The sequence below is a fragment of the Heteronotia binoei genome, chromosome 11 (assembly GCF_032191835.1).
Source record: "Heteronotia binoei isolate CCM8104 ecotype False Entrance Well chromosome 11, APGP_CSIRO_Hbin_v1, whole genome shotgun sequence".
NCBI classification, from domain to species: domain Eukaryota; kingdom Metazoa; phylum Chordata; class Lepidosauria; order Squamata; family Gekkonidae; genus Heteronotia; species Heteronotia binoei.
The window spans coordinates 70,710,318-70,725,389 of NC_083233.1; the positions used below are offsets into that span (position 1 = coordinate 70,710,318).

Below are 15,072 nucleotides of genomic sequence, written 5' to 3' on the forward strand. Positions count from 1 at the left end.
CGTAAAGGTGCAGTGGATTGATTGACATCTGGGCAAGACGTCAAGTATTTGCCGCTGAGCTGAGAATAAGACGGCTTGGGTAAGACATTTGTATTCAGGGCTTAGAAGCCATCCTATAAAGATACCTGGATAACTGAATTATTAACTCAAGTGAAACAAGGAAGATTTACTGTATAAAAGGGAAAAAAATCTTTGGCAGTAATTGAGTTAGCCTGGCTAGCTCCCTTGGAACACAGGGCCTTTGCGTTTCATTGGAATTACCAGTGCACCGATGAAGAAGATGAAGAGAGTGGATTTATATCTTGCCCTCCACTCCAAATCTCAGAGTCTCAGAGCGGCTCACAATCTCCTTTATCTTCCTCCCCCACAACAGACACCCTGTGAGGTGGGTGGGGCTGAGAGGGCTCTCACAGCAGCTGCCCTTTCAAGGACAACCTCTGCAAGAGCTGTGGCTAACCCAAGGCCATGCAGCAGGTGCAAGTGGAGGAGTGGGGAATCAAACCCGGTTCTCCCAGATAAGAGTCCGCACACTTAACCACTACACCAAACTGGCTCTCTGATTAATAAACACACACACGCCTGATTAATAAACACGTACACCTGGAGATGTCCTACTTTTACAACTGATCTCCAGATTACAGAGATCAGTTCCCCTGGAGAAAATGGCTGCTTTGGAGGGTGGACTTTATGGCATTGTACTATGCCAAGGGGTCCCTCCACTCCCCAAATACCACCCTCTCCAGGCACACACACCCCAAAAAAGAAAAACCCCAGGAATTTACCAACACAGAGCTGGCAACCCTGCCTATGACTGGGGGAGCTGCCTGGGGTTGCCAGCTCCAAGTTGTGAAATTCATGGAGATTTGGGGGTGCGGCCCGGAGAGGACAGGGTTTGGAGAAGGGAGGGACCTCAGCGGGGTAGGCTAATAGAGCCCACTTTCCAAAGCAGCTATTTTCTTCAGGGGAACTGACCTCTGTAGTCTGGAGATCAGTTGTAAAAGGAGGAAGAAGGAGAAGAATGAGAAAGAGGAGGAGGAGATGATGATGATAAAGAAAAGAAGAAGATGATGATGAAGATGATGATGATGATTATGATGATGATGATTTTGGATTTATACCCTGCCCTTCACTCTGAATCTAAGAGTCTCAGAGCAGCCTACAATCTCCTTTACCTTCCTCCCCCACAATGGACACCTGTGAGATAGGTGGGGCTCAGAGAGCTCTCAGAGAACTGCTCTTGAGAGAGCAGCTCTGACAGATTTATGACTGACCCAAGGCCATTCCAGTAGCTGTAAGTGGAGGAGTGGGGAATCAAACCCGGTTCCCCCAGATAAGAGTCCGCGCACTTAACCACTACACCACACTGGCCTACCTAGAGGCTGGTAACCTTACAGCTGCCTGTGTACTGATGGGGTACAAATGTAGCCCCCCCCCCCCCCGCAAGGGGGCACAGAGCATCCTGCAGCCATTTAAGGTTGGAAAAATGGCACAGGGGGGCTGAAGCCCCTTTTCCCCACGTATCCACTGTCCCAAACCCCCTCAAGGCCCCACAGCAGGCATGTGACTGTCTGAATCAAAGTCAGATCAGAGGAGCCCAGACAGAAAGCATCAACAATCCTAAAGAGCGATTTGGCCCTTAGACAGCAAGAATCGACTGCTTTCACTGAACGCGTCTTTGCTCTGCAACATAAACACGCCAGTCATGCCGTTCCTAAATGGCTATTTGAGCGCGTAAAAGCAAGTTAAAAATCAAAGTGACAAAATCAAACATTCAGCTAGAAACTCTGCCTCCATATTTATGCATTGCATTTATATAAAACATTTATTAGAAGCCTTTCTCCCTTGCATAACTCAAGGCCACTTACGAGATAAATAAAACACTGTAAAAAAAAAACACATTAAAAACAACCGTTACAAAACCTGTTAGAGTCACAGGTTGAAAACTCCAATTAGGATCGCTGATAATAAAAGCTAAACCAATCAAAACGCCCCAACCTGGATGGCTCAAGCAAGCCTGATCTAGTCAGATCTTGGAAGCTAAGCAAGGTCAGCCCCGGTTAATACTGGGATGGGAGACCTCCAAGGAAGGGCTGGGAAGCAAAGGCAGGCAGTGGCAAACCACCTCTGAACGTCTCTTGCCTTGAAACCCCCAAGGGTCGTTTCGTAGAAAAAGAGGTGCCAGAGCTCACTAGCATAACTCATTTGCATATGCCACACACCCCTGACATCACTGGAAGGGGCACTAAATTACATCAGCTCAGCAGCCACCATAAAGCGTTCCTTGAATTATAACTGTCCTCATAAAACCTTACTCCCATCATACTTTTTAAATTACTTTCTCCTGCACGGCCACAGTGGCATGAGGAAGATTTCCATCTGTCTGCTTGATGTGTTCAATTCACTGCCACAAGAGGTGGTGGCGGCTACAAGCACAGCCAGCTTCAAGAGGGGATTGAATAAACACATGGAGCAGAAGTCCATCAGTGGCTATTAGCCGCAGCTTATTTTTGGAACTGTCTGGGGCAAGTGATGCTCTGTATTCTTGTGCTTGGGGGGGTCACAGTGGAAGGGCTTCTTGCCCCACTGGTGAACCTCTTGATGGCACTTGGGTTTTTTGGCCATTGTGTGACACAGAGTGTTGGACTGGATGGGCCATTGGCCTGATCCAACATGGCTTCTCTTATGTTTCAGTTCTTTTCCCATTTTTTGGTGGGAAAAAGTATTAGAAACTTTGTCAGACATTGGAGTTCAGCAAAATTCTTACGGGGGGGTTGAACAATGGAGCCCAGAAGCAAGTATTTGGTGCGGGGGGGGGGGGAAGAAAGAGCACGATAAAATTCAGAGATTCTGGAGCTCCGCTTCTGTGAGCTCCTGCCCAAAATGAGGCCTGGAAACCCCTATGTGAGCTCCGTAAGTAGGCAACCCGTTAGGGTTGCCAAGATCAATTTAAGAAATATCTGGGGACTTTGGGGGTGGAGCCAAGAGCAAGGGTGTGACAAGCATGACTGAACTCCAAAGGGCATTCTGGCCATCACATTTAAAGGGACCGCACAACTTTTAAATGCCTTCCTTCCATTGGAAATAATGAAGGATAGGGGCACCTTCTTCTGGGGCTCATAGAATGGGACCCCCTGGTCCAATCCTTTTGAAACTTGGAGGGTATTTTGAGGAGAGGCATTGGATGCAACACTGCAAATCTGGTGCCTCTACCTCAAACAACAGCCCCCCGAGAGCCCCAGATAACCACAGATTAATTCTCCATTACCATGGGAATTGCTCTCCATAGGAAATAATGGAGTGCACAGCAGCCATTTCCCTCTTTCCCCACCCCCCACTTTCTGATGACCCTGAAGTGGGGGGAGGGCCTCCAAACTGGGGGATCCCCTGCCCCCACCTGGGGATTGGGAACCCTGTTTCAGCTGCCTCAACTGAGGGGGCTGGGCACATCTCCCTGGGGAAATTGTTCCATAATTGTGGGGCTGCCATGGAAAAGTCCTTTGCTTGTACACCCCCTGGGACAGCCAGGAGGACATCTCCCCACTATCTTAATTCCTTGGCAGGAATGTAAAGGAGATCGTCTTTCAGATGCCCTGGTCCCAAGCCATGCAGACGAAGGAGACGTTATTGAAGATATTGGATTTATATCCCCGCCCTATACTCTGAATCTCAGTCTCAGAGTGATCACAACCTCCTTTACCTTCCCCCCCCCCGCCCACAACAGACACCATGCGAGGTGGGTGGGGCTGAGAGAGCTCTTACAGCAGCTGCCCTTTCAAGGACAACTCTGCAAGAGCTATGGCTGACCCAAGGCCATTTGAAGTGGAGGAGTGGGGAATCAAACCCGGTTCTCCCAGATAAGAGTCCGCGCACTTAACCATTACACCTAACTGGCTCTCAAAGAAGAGGAGATTGGATTTGTTTCCTTCCCTTCACTTGGAGTCTCAGGGCAGCTTCAAATCGCCTTCCCTTCCCCTCCTCACCCTGTGAGGTAGGTGGGGCTGAGAGGGCTCTCACAGAACCTGCTCTTTCAAGGAGAACTCCTACGAGAACTATGGCTGACCCAAGGCCATTCCAGCAGCTGCAAGTGGAGGAGTGGGGGATCAAAGCCAGTTCTCCCAGATAAGAGTTCGCATACAACCACTACAGCAAACTGGAAGAGTTTTAAAGGACAAAACCAACACCTTTAACTGGGCTCAAGAGCTGAACAGTAGTCAGTGTAATTGCTGTAGTATTGGGGACATCTGATCCCAACATCTGGGTTCAATTAGTAGTCTTGCTGCAGCATTCTGTACTCCTTGGTATCATCTACATACAGGTGTCCCTGCAACCCATACTGCCCGATGGCATCTCCCAGTGACTTCATATAGGTATTAAATAGCATGGGGGATAAGATGGTGTCCTGGGCAACACCTCCACCCCACACACACAGAGGTCAACAGCCATGGGGTACAGCAGGAATCCCACAACATTAACCTCTGAGACCAACTTACCAGGCAGGATTTGAGCCAACGTACTATACTAAAATCCCAGAGAACAAGTAGTTCTGCCTCTAACAAAAGGCAATGTTCAAAATATGCCTCAGTAAAACAGTAAAATATGCCTCAGTAAAACTGTCAAAGTAGCGAAGGTGTGGAACTAGCCCAAGTGATCTCTGCAATGCACAGCGTTATCCAGACAATCCATAAACCGCAAGGAAACCAGAAATAAACCACAAGGAGGTTTGTCAGGCACTTCTGAATTTATCTCTGATCCTTCATCGACGGCAGGCTATACCTAAGGTTGGGAAAGGTAGGGGCAAACATTCCCACACCCTTCACAGCCCTAGATATCCTAGACTTTATGATCCTTTTACCAATGGGAAAATGACAGATATGGCATACTGAGGAAAATCAGTTAGTTCGTGAAATTAGCGCTTAGTCTGCATGCAAATCCTCAACGAACGCTGGTGGTAGAGCATCTGCTTGGCATGCAGAAGGTCCCAGGTTCAATCCCCGGCATTTCCAGTTATAAGGATCATGTAGAAGGTGATGTGAAGGACAGACGCCAGTCAGAGCAGACAATATTAACCTTGATGGGTCAAGAGTCTGATTCATGTTTCATATGTTCATATATTCCCCTGCAGTCTGGACTGGTATGTAAGTCAGCTTGAGGTCCATAAGCAAGAAAGGCAGTTAATAAATGTTGTAAATCAGGGCTTTTTTTGAGCAGGAATGCACAGGAATGAACTTCTGGCCGGCTTGGTGTCAGGGGGTGTGGCCTAATATGCAAATGTGCGAGTTCCTGCTGGGCTTTTTCTACCAAATATATATATATATATATATATATATATATATATATATATATATATATATATATATATATATATATATATATTGTTTATTTAAATCACTTATACTCCACTTTTCTCCCCAATGGGGAACCCAAAGCAGCTCACATTGTTCTCCTCTCCTCTCCTCCATTTTTCTCTTCACAACAACCCTGTGAGGTAGGTGAGGCTGAGATCATCCAGCGAGCTTTCATGGCATGAGTGGGGATTCGAACCCAGGGCCCCCCCGGGCCTGCACTGCAGCAGGGAACAAGCCCAGATGAAGTCGCTATGTCTGCATTCAGATGTCACGTGAAGACCATCTTTGACGCTAACTGTGATTAACCAGACCAACTTCAAACCATGATTTCAAATCCCAGTTTGACAAACGCTAACTAGCCACAGCGAGCAGAATGGCCCACATTTAGACAATCACGTTGAACGTAGCTTAATTAAACCATTAAGGATATAGATAAGGATATAGACAAGCTGGAACGGGTCCAGAGGAGGGTGACGAAGATGGTGAGGGGTCTGGAGACCAAGTCCTATGAGGAAAGGCTGAAGGAGCTGTTTAGCCTGGAGAGGAGGCGGCTGAGAGGTGATATGTCACCATCTTCAAGTACTTGAAGGGCTGTCATCTAGAGGATGGTGTGGAATTGTTTTCTGTGGCCCCAGAAGGTAGGACCAGAACCAATGGGTTGAAATTAAATTTAAAGAGTTTCCGGCTCAACATTAGGAAGAACTTCCTGACCGTCAGAGCGATTCCTCAGTGGAACAGGCTTTCTAGGGAGGTGGTGGGCTCTCCTTCCTTGGAGGTTTTTAAACAGAGGCTAGATGGCCATCTGACAGCGATGAAGATCCTGTGAATTTAGGGGGAGGTGTTTGTGAGTTTCCTGCATTGTGCAGGGGGTTGGACTAGATGATCCTAGAGGTCCCTTCCAACTCTATGATTCTATTCTATGATCATTGGTGTTGCGTTAATTCTAAACTGAGCCGCTATGGGACAATTAGACGTCTCTAGGATATGCTTAATCAAAAGGACAAACAGCGTCTAATCCTTTAAATCAACAGAGGACAGGCTTCAGGAAGATGAATGGATCTTAGAGACTGTGGAGCAGAGCTTTCAGCAAAATGCAGCCATGCGCGGCAGTCAGGGATTCTCCGAACATGAACTGCTGTCTCACACATCTCCCTGTTCTCATCTGCCAACGGGAAGGAGGTACAGAAACATTACAAGGGTCAAGGAGTATGAACGGTGCCTGAAGACTTCCTTGGTTAGGGTGCCTCATCTCCATGCACTCCCCCTCTCTGGATCTGAGCTGACTAACTCTCCCGGGGTCTGTGTAGCGACAATATTATTGAATCTGATCTGTGGCACTCTTAAAACATTATGGCTGCTCTCACACTGAGCAAACTTTCAGCAGCTGGGAAAGTGGCTCGGGGTGCGGGTGAGGTGCGGACAGCCACGTAGCTAACCAGGAGCCCACGGGACCTGGCCCCCTGACAGGGTTTTGGGGCCCCTCACCCCATTCCCATGGCCACCCCTCCTGTGTTATTTAAATAGCACCACTGTGCTTCCCATGCCATTTAAAGGCCCACCAATCAGCTGATTGGCAGGCTGTTTAAATTATACAGGAGGGGGAGGGATGGCCCCCAGCCTCTCCAGCTTTCTGCACTCACCCCCATGGGCCCCTCCTCAGTGACCCCCTGTGGCCCCCAGCTATAGGGCTGGGTGCAGAGCACCTGCATCGCATGCAGAAGGTCCCCAGAAATCCTCAGAGTCTCCAGCGGAAAGAGCTCAGGTCACAAGACCAGTTAAACGCAACACAGATGTCAGAGAGAAGCTAGCGAAACGGACCTAGGTAGACCTAGAATGAGTTGACAGCTCTGGGTTAGGAAGTCACTGGAGATTTTGGGGGGTGGAGCCTGGAGAGGGCGGAGTTTGGGGAGGGGAAGGACCACTGAGCCTACCTTCCAAAGCAGCCAGTTTCTCTAACGGATCTCATCTTGGTCCTCTGGAGATACACTGTAATAGCAGGAGATCTCCAGTCACCAACTGGTCACTGGGAACCCTGAATGGACATAAAATCTTACTCTGTGCAACATTGCAGCTAGGGCAGAAAAGACCTAGGGATGGGATTCGAGGAAAACTTTGTGGTAGGGGTCCTAACCGTCAGGCGATGGCTGGAGAGCTCCTGGGATTACAACTGATCTCCAGGTGACCAGGGGTAGAATTCTAGCAGGAGCCCCTTTGGATATTAGGCCACACCTCCTGATGTAGCCAATCCTTCAAGAGCTTACAAGGCTCTTTTTTTGTAAGCGTTTGGGGGATTGGCTACATCAGGGAGGTGTGGCCTAATATGCAAAGGAGCCCCTGCTAGAATTCCACCCCTGCAGGTGACAGAGCTCAGTTCGACTGGAGAACAGCTGCTTTGGAGGGCAGGCTCCATGGTCTTATACCCATTGAAGTCCCTCCTTTCCCATAAACCTCTTCCTCCCTCCTTGGGCTCTACCCCACCAAATCACCAGATATTACCCAACCCAGAGCCGGCAACCCTGCTTTGTAGATGGAGTGTATTTTAAGGCTCATTCAGAAGGCTGAGACGCAACTCTCTTCATTGATTTCTTCTCAAGAAAGACCAACTACTCCACATATTTACGTCTATCTCTAATTTCAAAGATCTACCCTCCATTCATTCATTACGATGCTTGAGAGAGAGAGGAAAGATTGAGCACTCAGCTGGGCCGCTGATTGATTCACCCTTTTTTATTTACCGGAGAATACGTCCCAAAGAAATCCAGCCCGCCATAAAAATTGCGCAGCAAAGCTCAGGAGGGAACTCAAAAAAGATTTGTATCGGGAAATGGCTCAGCGCTCCGTCTTCTGACTCCTCAAATCCCCAGTTCCATAAAACATGTGGAATTTAGTGCATCCATCCCAGCCGCAGGAAGCAGATGTTGTTTGCATAAACAGAGTCGGACAAGTTCGAAGAAACCCAGATTTCCCTCCCTCCCCCCCCCAGGATGAGCAACAGAGCAAAAACTATATTAGCTGAGTAGGAGAATATCTGAATGCACATATTCTTCTTTTTTCTTTTTTTTAAATGGGAATGAGATGTAGTCAGCCTTTCCTTGTCAGGTGTATTTTGTTTGGAAAGTCAATTTCTATATCCCAAAGAGTTCAATGGATCGTTGGATCAAATTAGATTTGGGAGCTCTTTAGTATAAAAAGCGGCCCCGTGGTGCAGAGTGGTAAAGCAGCAGTACTGCGATCTGAACTCTCTGCTCACGACCTGAGTTCTATCCCAGCGAAAGCTGGTTCAGGTAGCCGGCCCATGGTTGACTCAGCCTTCCATCCTTCCAAGGTCGGTCAAATGAGGACCCAGCTCGCTGGGGGGAAAGTGTAGATGACTGGGGAAGGCAATGGCAAACCACCCCGTTAAAAATCTGCCATGAAAACGTTGTGAAAGCAACGTCACCCCAAAGTCGGAAACGACTGGTGCTTGCACAGGGGACCTTTCCTTTTCCTAGTATAAAAAGCAAAATGTAAGTTTATTTCTACAGGGATTGGGAACTGGGAAGAAAATAAGAAACACTGTCAGCTATATCTTATCACTAAGAAAGTCACAGTGCCAATGGAGACTCTTCTCCTTGACCTCTCTCTACCTTGACCAAGGAAGTCACCTGATTAACTGACCAACAGCATAAACAAACAAGCAGTCCTTTTGAGGACTTTTTCTTCATTTGCATTCAGTCAAGTTCCTCTCCCTGGGTCAGGCAGACAACAGAGAACAGGTAAACAGTTTAACCCTATAATGACTGGAACTTAGATCAGTGCAAAGACATGCAGGACAGGTACAGAATTCCAACAAGGTGAGGGTTCAAAAACATAACTACCAAGTCAATACTAACCACCGGAAACTTCTGTAACCCTCTTGCCAAGTCTGAGCGTTATTCCTTGTATTCAGATGTCCTAAATGAACCACACATTTTCATCACGAGATCAAACCTCCTTCGCTCCCCTTCACATGTCTCACCAAAACCTGCACTTTGTTACAACAACCAAAAAGGATAATTGCCTGATTTCTTTCCTACCAATTAAAATTCTGAATTGCATTTAATATCTTGTTTAAGATAAGAAACGAAGCACAATCTCTTCCAGTGCATCGCAAGAAATTACAGACGGGTCTAGAGGAGGTCAAGAGCCTCGTGGTGCAGAGTGTTAAAGCTGCAGTACTGCAGTCCTAAGCTCTGCTCCTGACCTGAGTTCGATCCCCGGCAGAAGCTGGGTTTTCAGGTAGCTGGCTCAAGGTTGACTCAGCCTTCCATCCTTCCGAGGTCGGTAAAATGAGTACCCAGCTTGCTGGGGGGGAAGTGTATATGACTGGGGAAGGCGATGGCAAACCACCCCATAAAAAGTCTGCCGTGAAAACGTCGTGAGAGCAACATCAACCCAGAGTCGGAAACAACTGGTGCTTGCACAGGGGACCTTTCCTTTTCTAGAGGAGGTCACCTCGAATCTTTGCAAGTCCAAGAAAGGGGGGTAGGGAAGGGAAGCACGAGGACTTCTTGGCTTCTTCTCATTATGGATAAGCTACAGCTTGTTGACATCGGAATACTGAACAACAATTTAAGTTCAAAAGCTTTATCAATGTAGAACAAATAGCTCCTTTAATTAATAGAATAATGATATGTAAGAGTTCAAGCTTTGAGTCCAGTGGCACCTTAGAGACCAATAGGTTTTTCAGGGTATTATGGAGCATTGACTCTCGAAAGCTCATACCCCCAAAAGCTTAGAATCATAGAGTTGGAAGGGACCTCAGGGGTCATCTAGTCCAACCCCCTGCATAATGCAGGAAATTCACAAATACTCCCCCCCCCACACACACACACACACAGTGACCCCTGCTCCATGCCCAGAAGATGGCAAAACCCTCCAGGATCCCTGGCCAATCTGCTCTGGAGAAAAATGGCTGTCTGACCCAAAAGTGACAATCAGCATTTCCCTGGGCGTGTAAGAAAGGGCCACAATAACTAAGCACTGATGCAACCTTTCCTGTCCCCATGATCTGCCTAACTGTTGTTCTCTAAGGCGCTACTGAACTCAACTCTAGTACTTCTACTGCAGACCAACACAGCTACCCTCTGAAGCTATTTAAGGAAGCTTGGTAACCATGGTGCCACCACCACAAGGGTCCTGCCCCAATGTCGCATATTAAACTTCTTAAAGTCACCGTAGCTAGTTTGGAGTCTGTGTTGAATCCCCTCTGTCGATTCCAAATGGAAATTCGAAGAGACACAGGACAGGAAGGGCAGCTCCACAAAATTCCAGAATTTCGTTCTGCAGATGCTCAGAGGAAGACAGTGTCTTCCCAAACCTTCCTGTCCAAAGAGCACTCTGCAGCATGTAGCATTTAAAAAAAAAAAATCTTGCAAGGGATGAAGTTATAAAAAGTGTTCCTTAAGGTGAAAGAGAGAGAGAGTATAAAAAGAGAAATTCTTCTGTTGAAAGAGAAGAAGAAGCAAAATCAATGGATATGTCTTTTTAGAAAATGCCACTCCCATAACAAGGTGAGTGCAGAATTGCTGAGGATTTCCACTTCATTGCTCTGGATTTTAAGGAGGCACGTTTCTAGCCCTTAGGACCAGGAAGCTCAGTTCCAAAAGGCATGAGAAACAGCTTTTGCAATTACAGAGGGTGCCTGAATAAGCATTCCACAGTTTACGGGGTAGAACTACAATGCCACATTTACCCTCTCCATGAGGGTTAGGAAAAGCCTGATCAGTTATGTAAGGCAGGCACAAATAAGCAACCCCAAATTATTTGTATCATTTGTAAAAGTTGCAAAATTCAGCTGCTGTTTGCACAGATAACGGGGGTTAACTTGACACTGGATTTTTATTTCGATTTGGAGTCTGTTTGTTTTTTCAGAGTACCTGTCAGCGGACCTGTCAAGGAAAACAGGCATGCAAGAAGAAGAAGACTGCAGATTAATAATAATAATAATAATACATTTTATTTATATCCCGCCCTCCCCGCCGAAGCAGGCTCAGAGAGGCTTACAACATATAAAATTACAATTTACAATATAAAACATCAATACATAATTCATAAATAAAACCAACACAATTAAAACCATCATTTGCAATTAAAATTAACACCCCACCCTTCTCTCTGAATCAGAGTCTCAGAGCGGCTTACAATCTCCTATATCTTCTCTCCCCACAACAGACACCCTGTGAGGTAGGTGGGGCTGAGAGGGCTCTTACAGCCAACTGCCCTTTCAAGGACAACTCCTACGATAGCTATGGCTAACCCAAGGCCATTCCAGCAGCTATAAGTGGAAGAGTGAGGAATCAAACTCAGTTCTCCCAGATAAGATGAAACATTCTTGTTCCAAAGACCACCAACATCTATCTGATATTCGGTGAAGGCTCTACTTAGTGACAGTCTATCTTCCATTGACTGAAGAGTTAAGAAGGTGATGAGGAGTCTTTGTGCTTAAGAAAATATAGTATTTTATCAACCAAAATATAAGTTTGGCACCAGCAGGGTGTGAAATTGCAGGCTGAACACTGCATGGAGTGCGCATGCATTTACATGGATAAGGGTGAAGGACAAGGAGGCTCTGCTTGCCCACTCTGAGATTTAACTTCCAGAGAGCCTGAGGAGACTGTCAGACGGGACCTGAAAAATGACGGCACAAGCCATTCTCACGAGCAGAACTGTAACAACCAACAAAATAGAGACAGTGATTTATTGGGGAATGGAAAACAGTGATTGTCCCTGGTAAATAAAGACATCTGGGCCATACATACCCATTCTAGGATATGAGAGAACATCTACGGTCCACCTCAATCTACCACTACATTGGGCACAGTGCATCGGCTTTTCAGAGGCAGGAGACCTGCATCGGTAGAGAAGTACGACCCAAGATAGTTCGCAACTGCAGCGTGCGATTTTGGAGGCATGCACGCAATTTAAACTTGCTGTTTGGCAAACTCTGTGACACTGCGTCTCACAACACACTGCAAGTCTCACAACTCAAACCGGTTCATTAGCTCTCCAGCTATATCACTGCCACAAAATCCTTGGGTTTCTTAAAACTGTGGGCTCAGCTCTCTGTGTTTACTATTTTTATTCAATTGCCCCTGAAACAAGCATATGTGAAAAGCATACATGAAAAGAAACAATCATTTGACAACTAGCAGGTTGTTGTCAGCATTGGGTTGTGATCTTGTTAGGCTAGAACTGAGGAGAATGGGGTTCAAGTCCCCACCTGGGCCAGCCAGTCACTTTATCTCTGTCTAACCTACCTCACAGGGTTGGTGTGAGAATAATGCAGAGGAAGGAACAACTATATATGTCGCCCAGGTACTGGAGGAAGGGTGGCACAAAAACACAAATGTCTCTCTTAATTTGAGGGCAGGAAATCAAAGGTTCCTTACCTGGATGTTTGTGCAGCCAGGTATGGTTCCCATACACCTGTATGTTAAAAAGAACACATCATGAATTGGTGGTGAAGCCAAAATTATAAAATGTTAAAAATCCAAGCGACAGGGAGACAAAAGTCAGCTTGCTGAGAACATTACCTGAAACAAAATCAACAAACACAACAAACACAACAGCAGCGACAAATTCTCCATGGTCCCTTTTCTCGGGGCGAAAAGTACGTCCAAGGAGCGAAAGAGGTTTCTGATTGCGAATTTTTCAATCTCCCTTGTCAGTCTGTATCCTTTTGCAAGAAGCGGGTTCTAATAAAGGGCCAGATAAAGTCCATGCCATCAGTTTGCGGGAGGAGAAAAACCTTTCCGGTGTCCAGCGAGGAACGTTGGCTTCTTCCTCAAAAGCAGAGCGGTTTGGTCATCAGCAAAAGCATTCCGATAAACCAAACAAGAAGAAACACATTGGATGCAAACGGAACCATTCCCTGGAAAGTACGCTGAGCTGCAGTCAGAGATTCCTGATCAAGGAAAGTGTGTTCACAAACTTCTTCCAGCCAAACTTCCCTTTTCAGATTTATCTTTTTTTACCAGTCTGACTGTTGTGATAAAGAAGCCGCTTTCTGTACTCTTGAGTTCCTCTGATTTCCTTGGTCCGAGTGACTATTCAGCTTCCATTCTCTCCTTTGGAATCGTACTGTGGAGCCCTCCCTGCTCTGGCTCAAGTTTACACCTCCATCTGACTTTTCTTTGGGTGGAGAGAAAAGTCAAAATGATGTCATGCTTTCTTCTCAAATTTTGTCCCGTTTGGGTTCTCTATTTATATCACGTTTCCCACCACCTCTATTGCTGGGTCCTAACACCAGCATGTTAGAAACAAGGGGGAACTGAGGGAATGTAGGATTGTTCAGGAGAAAGAAAGAAAGAAAGAACAACCACTGTTGAATGAACAGAGTTTAAGGAACAAAGCCAGCACAAACAGCCCGTTTTAACTTCCATGCACTTTCACTGAGGTTGGATGCGTGGCTTTTTTTGTACAACTGTGTTTTTTTGGGGGGGAAAGAATCCCTCCCTATGAGCCACATGCTTGGAAAGCAAATCCTTACTAGGACTCATTTCTGAGAAAACCCGCTTTGGAGCGAGTCAGTCACAGCTAGTATTATATTCGAAGGAAAACGAGAGGACTGGTGGAGGGTGTAGCCTGGAATATTCCCAAGCAAGCTCCTAAGGAAAGTTGTAGCGATGATGGTGGCAAGCAGGGGTCATTTTGTAGAAAAATAGGTGGTGGAGCTCATTAGCATAGTTCATTAGTGTATGCCACCCCCCCCACCAGTGAAAAGCAACCTGATGCAAGAAAGGAGAGCCCTAGGCAAGTGAGTCCTGCTTGGGCTGGCTAGAGATCCAGCCAGCCCAAGCAGGCCTCGCTCACCTGGGGCTCTCCTTGGTCACTCACACCCCGCCCCCCCAAATAGTCGAAAGGCCAGCAAGCCACTCGCCGCCATGGTCGGTGCATGGGAGTAGGCAAACTAGACAGTTGCCTAGGGCACCACCTGGCCAGGAGGGCACCACTGGGTGCCCCCTCCCCGACGCATGACTCTGGCTCCTGACCACTGTCACCTTGTCCTCTCCTATCAACAAGATGCCTCAACAAAGCCAAGCCACCCCCCCTTTCCCCAATGTGTGACTTGGCCTCCAACCTCATCCTATCCTGCCACCCTCCTTCCTGGCATGGCCGGCAAGCGCTTCTTCTCACAATTTCCTTATAACTTATAATATTTTTTTTGAAAAATTAAAAATCAGTAAATTAAAAATGTGAAAAGTTTTTACATTTGGGGCACTTAAATTTCCCTATATTTTTAATAGGGAGGGGAGCTAGTGGGTGATTTGCCTAGGGTGCCAGAAAGCCTAGCACCGGCCCTGCTTGCCACCCAAAATCCCGGAAGAAGTGGAGAAAGGGTGGCGCGGGCTTCTCCAGGGGTTAATGAGGGCTGCTGGGGGTGGGGCAAAGCCCCTGGGGGCTGGCTGGCTGCCCGCTCTCCTAATCCAGGGATTGTTATGCAGCTGCACCCACTATTCAGTGGACAAGGTAGGTAAGTGGGGAGGAGAGGGGGAACCCTCAGAAAGGTGCGCTCCTGTGAGCTCCTGCTGGATTCAAGGCCTGGTGATAATGATATAAAAATAAATAAAATAAATAGATGGGAAGGGTACCCCTGGATGGGGGGGGGGGGAGTATTTACCAGTTAATGCAAAACAGCAATTCCTCCCAAACATCAGCAGTTCCGTATGTCTTCCTGCTTCTTCCTACTGCCGCACGAAGCAGGTCT

At 47.0% G+C, this 15,072-nt stretch overlaps 1 protein-coding gene across 3 annotated transcripts in view; it reads right to left on the reverse strand.

Annotated features, from left to right (window-relative positions):
* The window catches only part of ADGRD1 (adhesion G protein-coupled receptor D1), a 442,408-nt gene extending 429,423 nt beyond the window's left edge, over positions 1 to 12,985 (reverse strand). For all 3 annotated transcript variants that reach the window (XM_060250081.1, XM_060250080.1, XM_060250079.1), the window contains exons 1-2: positions 12,899 to 12,985; positions 12,755 to 12,791 (exon numbers count right to left, since the gene is read on the reverse strand). In XM_060250081.1, coding sequence (XP_060106064.1) covers positions 12,755 to 12,791; positions 12,899 to 12,952 — 91 coding nt within the window. In that variant the 5' untranslated portion in view covers positions 12,953 to 12,985. The remainder of the gene's footprint in view (positions 1 to 12,754; positions 12,792 to 12,898) is intronic.
* Between the last annotated feature and the right edge of the window lie 2,087 nt (positions 12,986 to 15,072).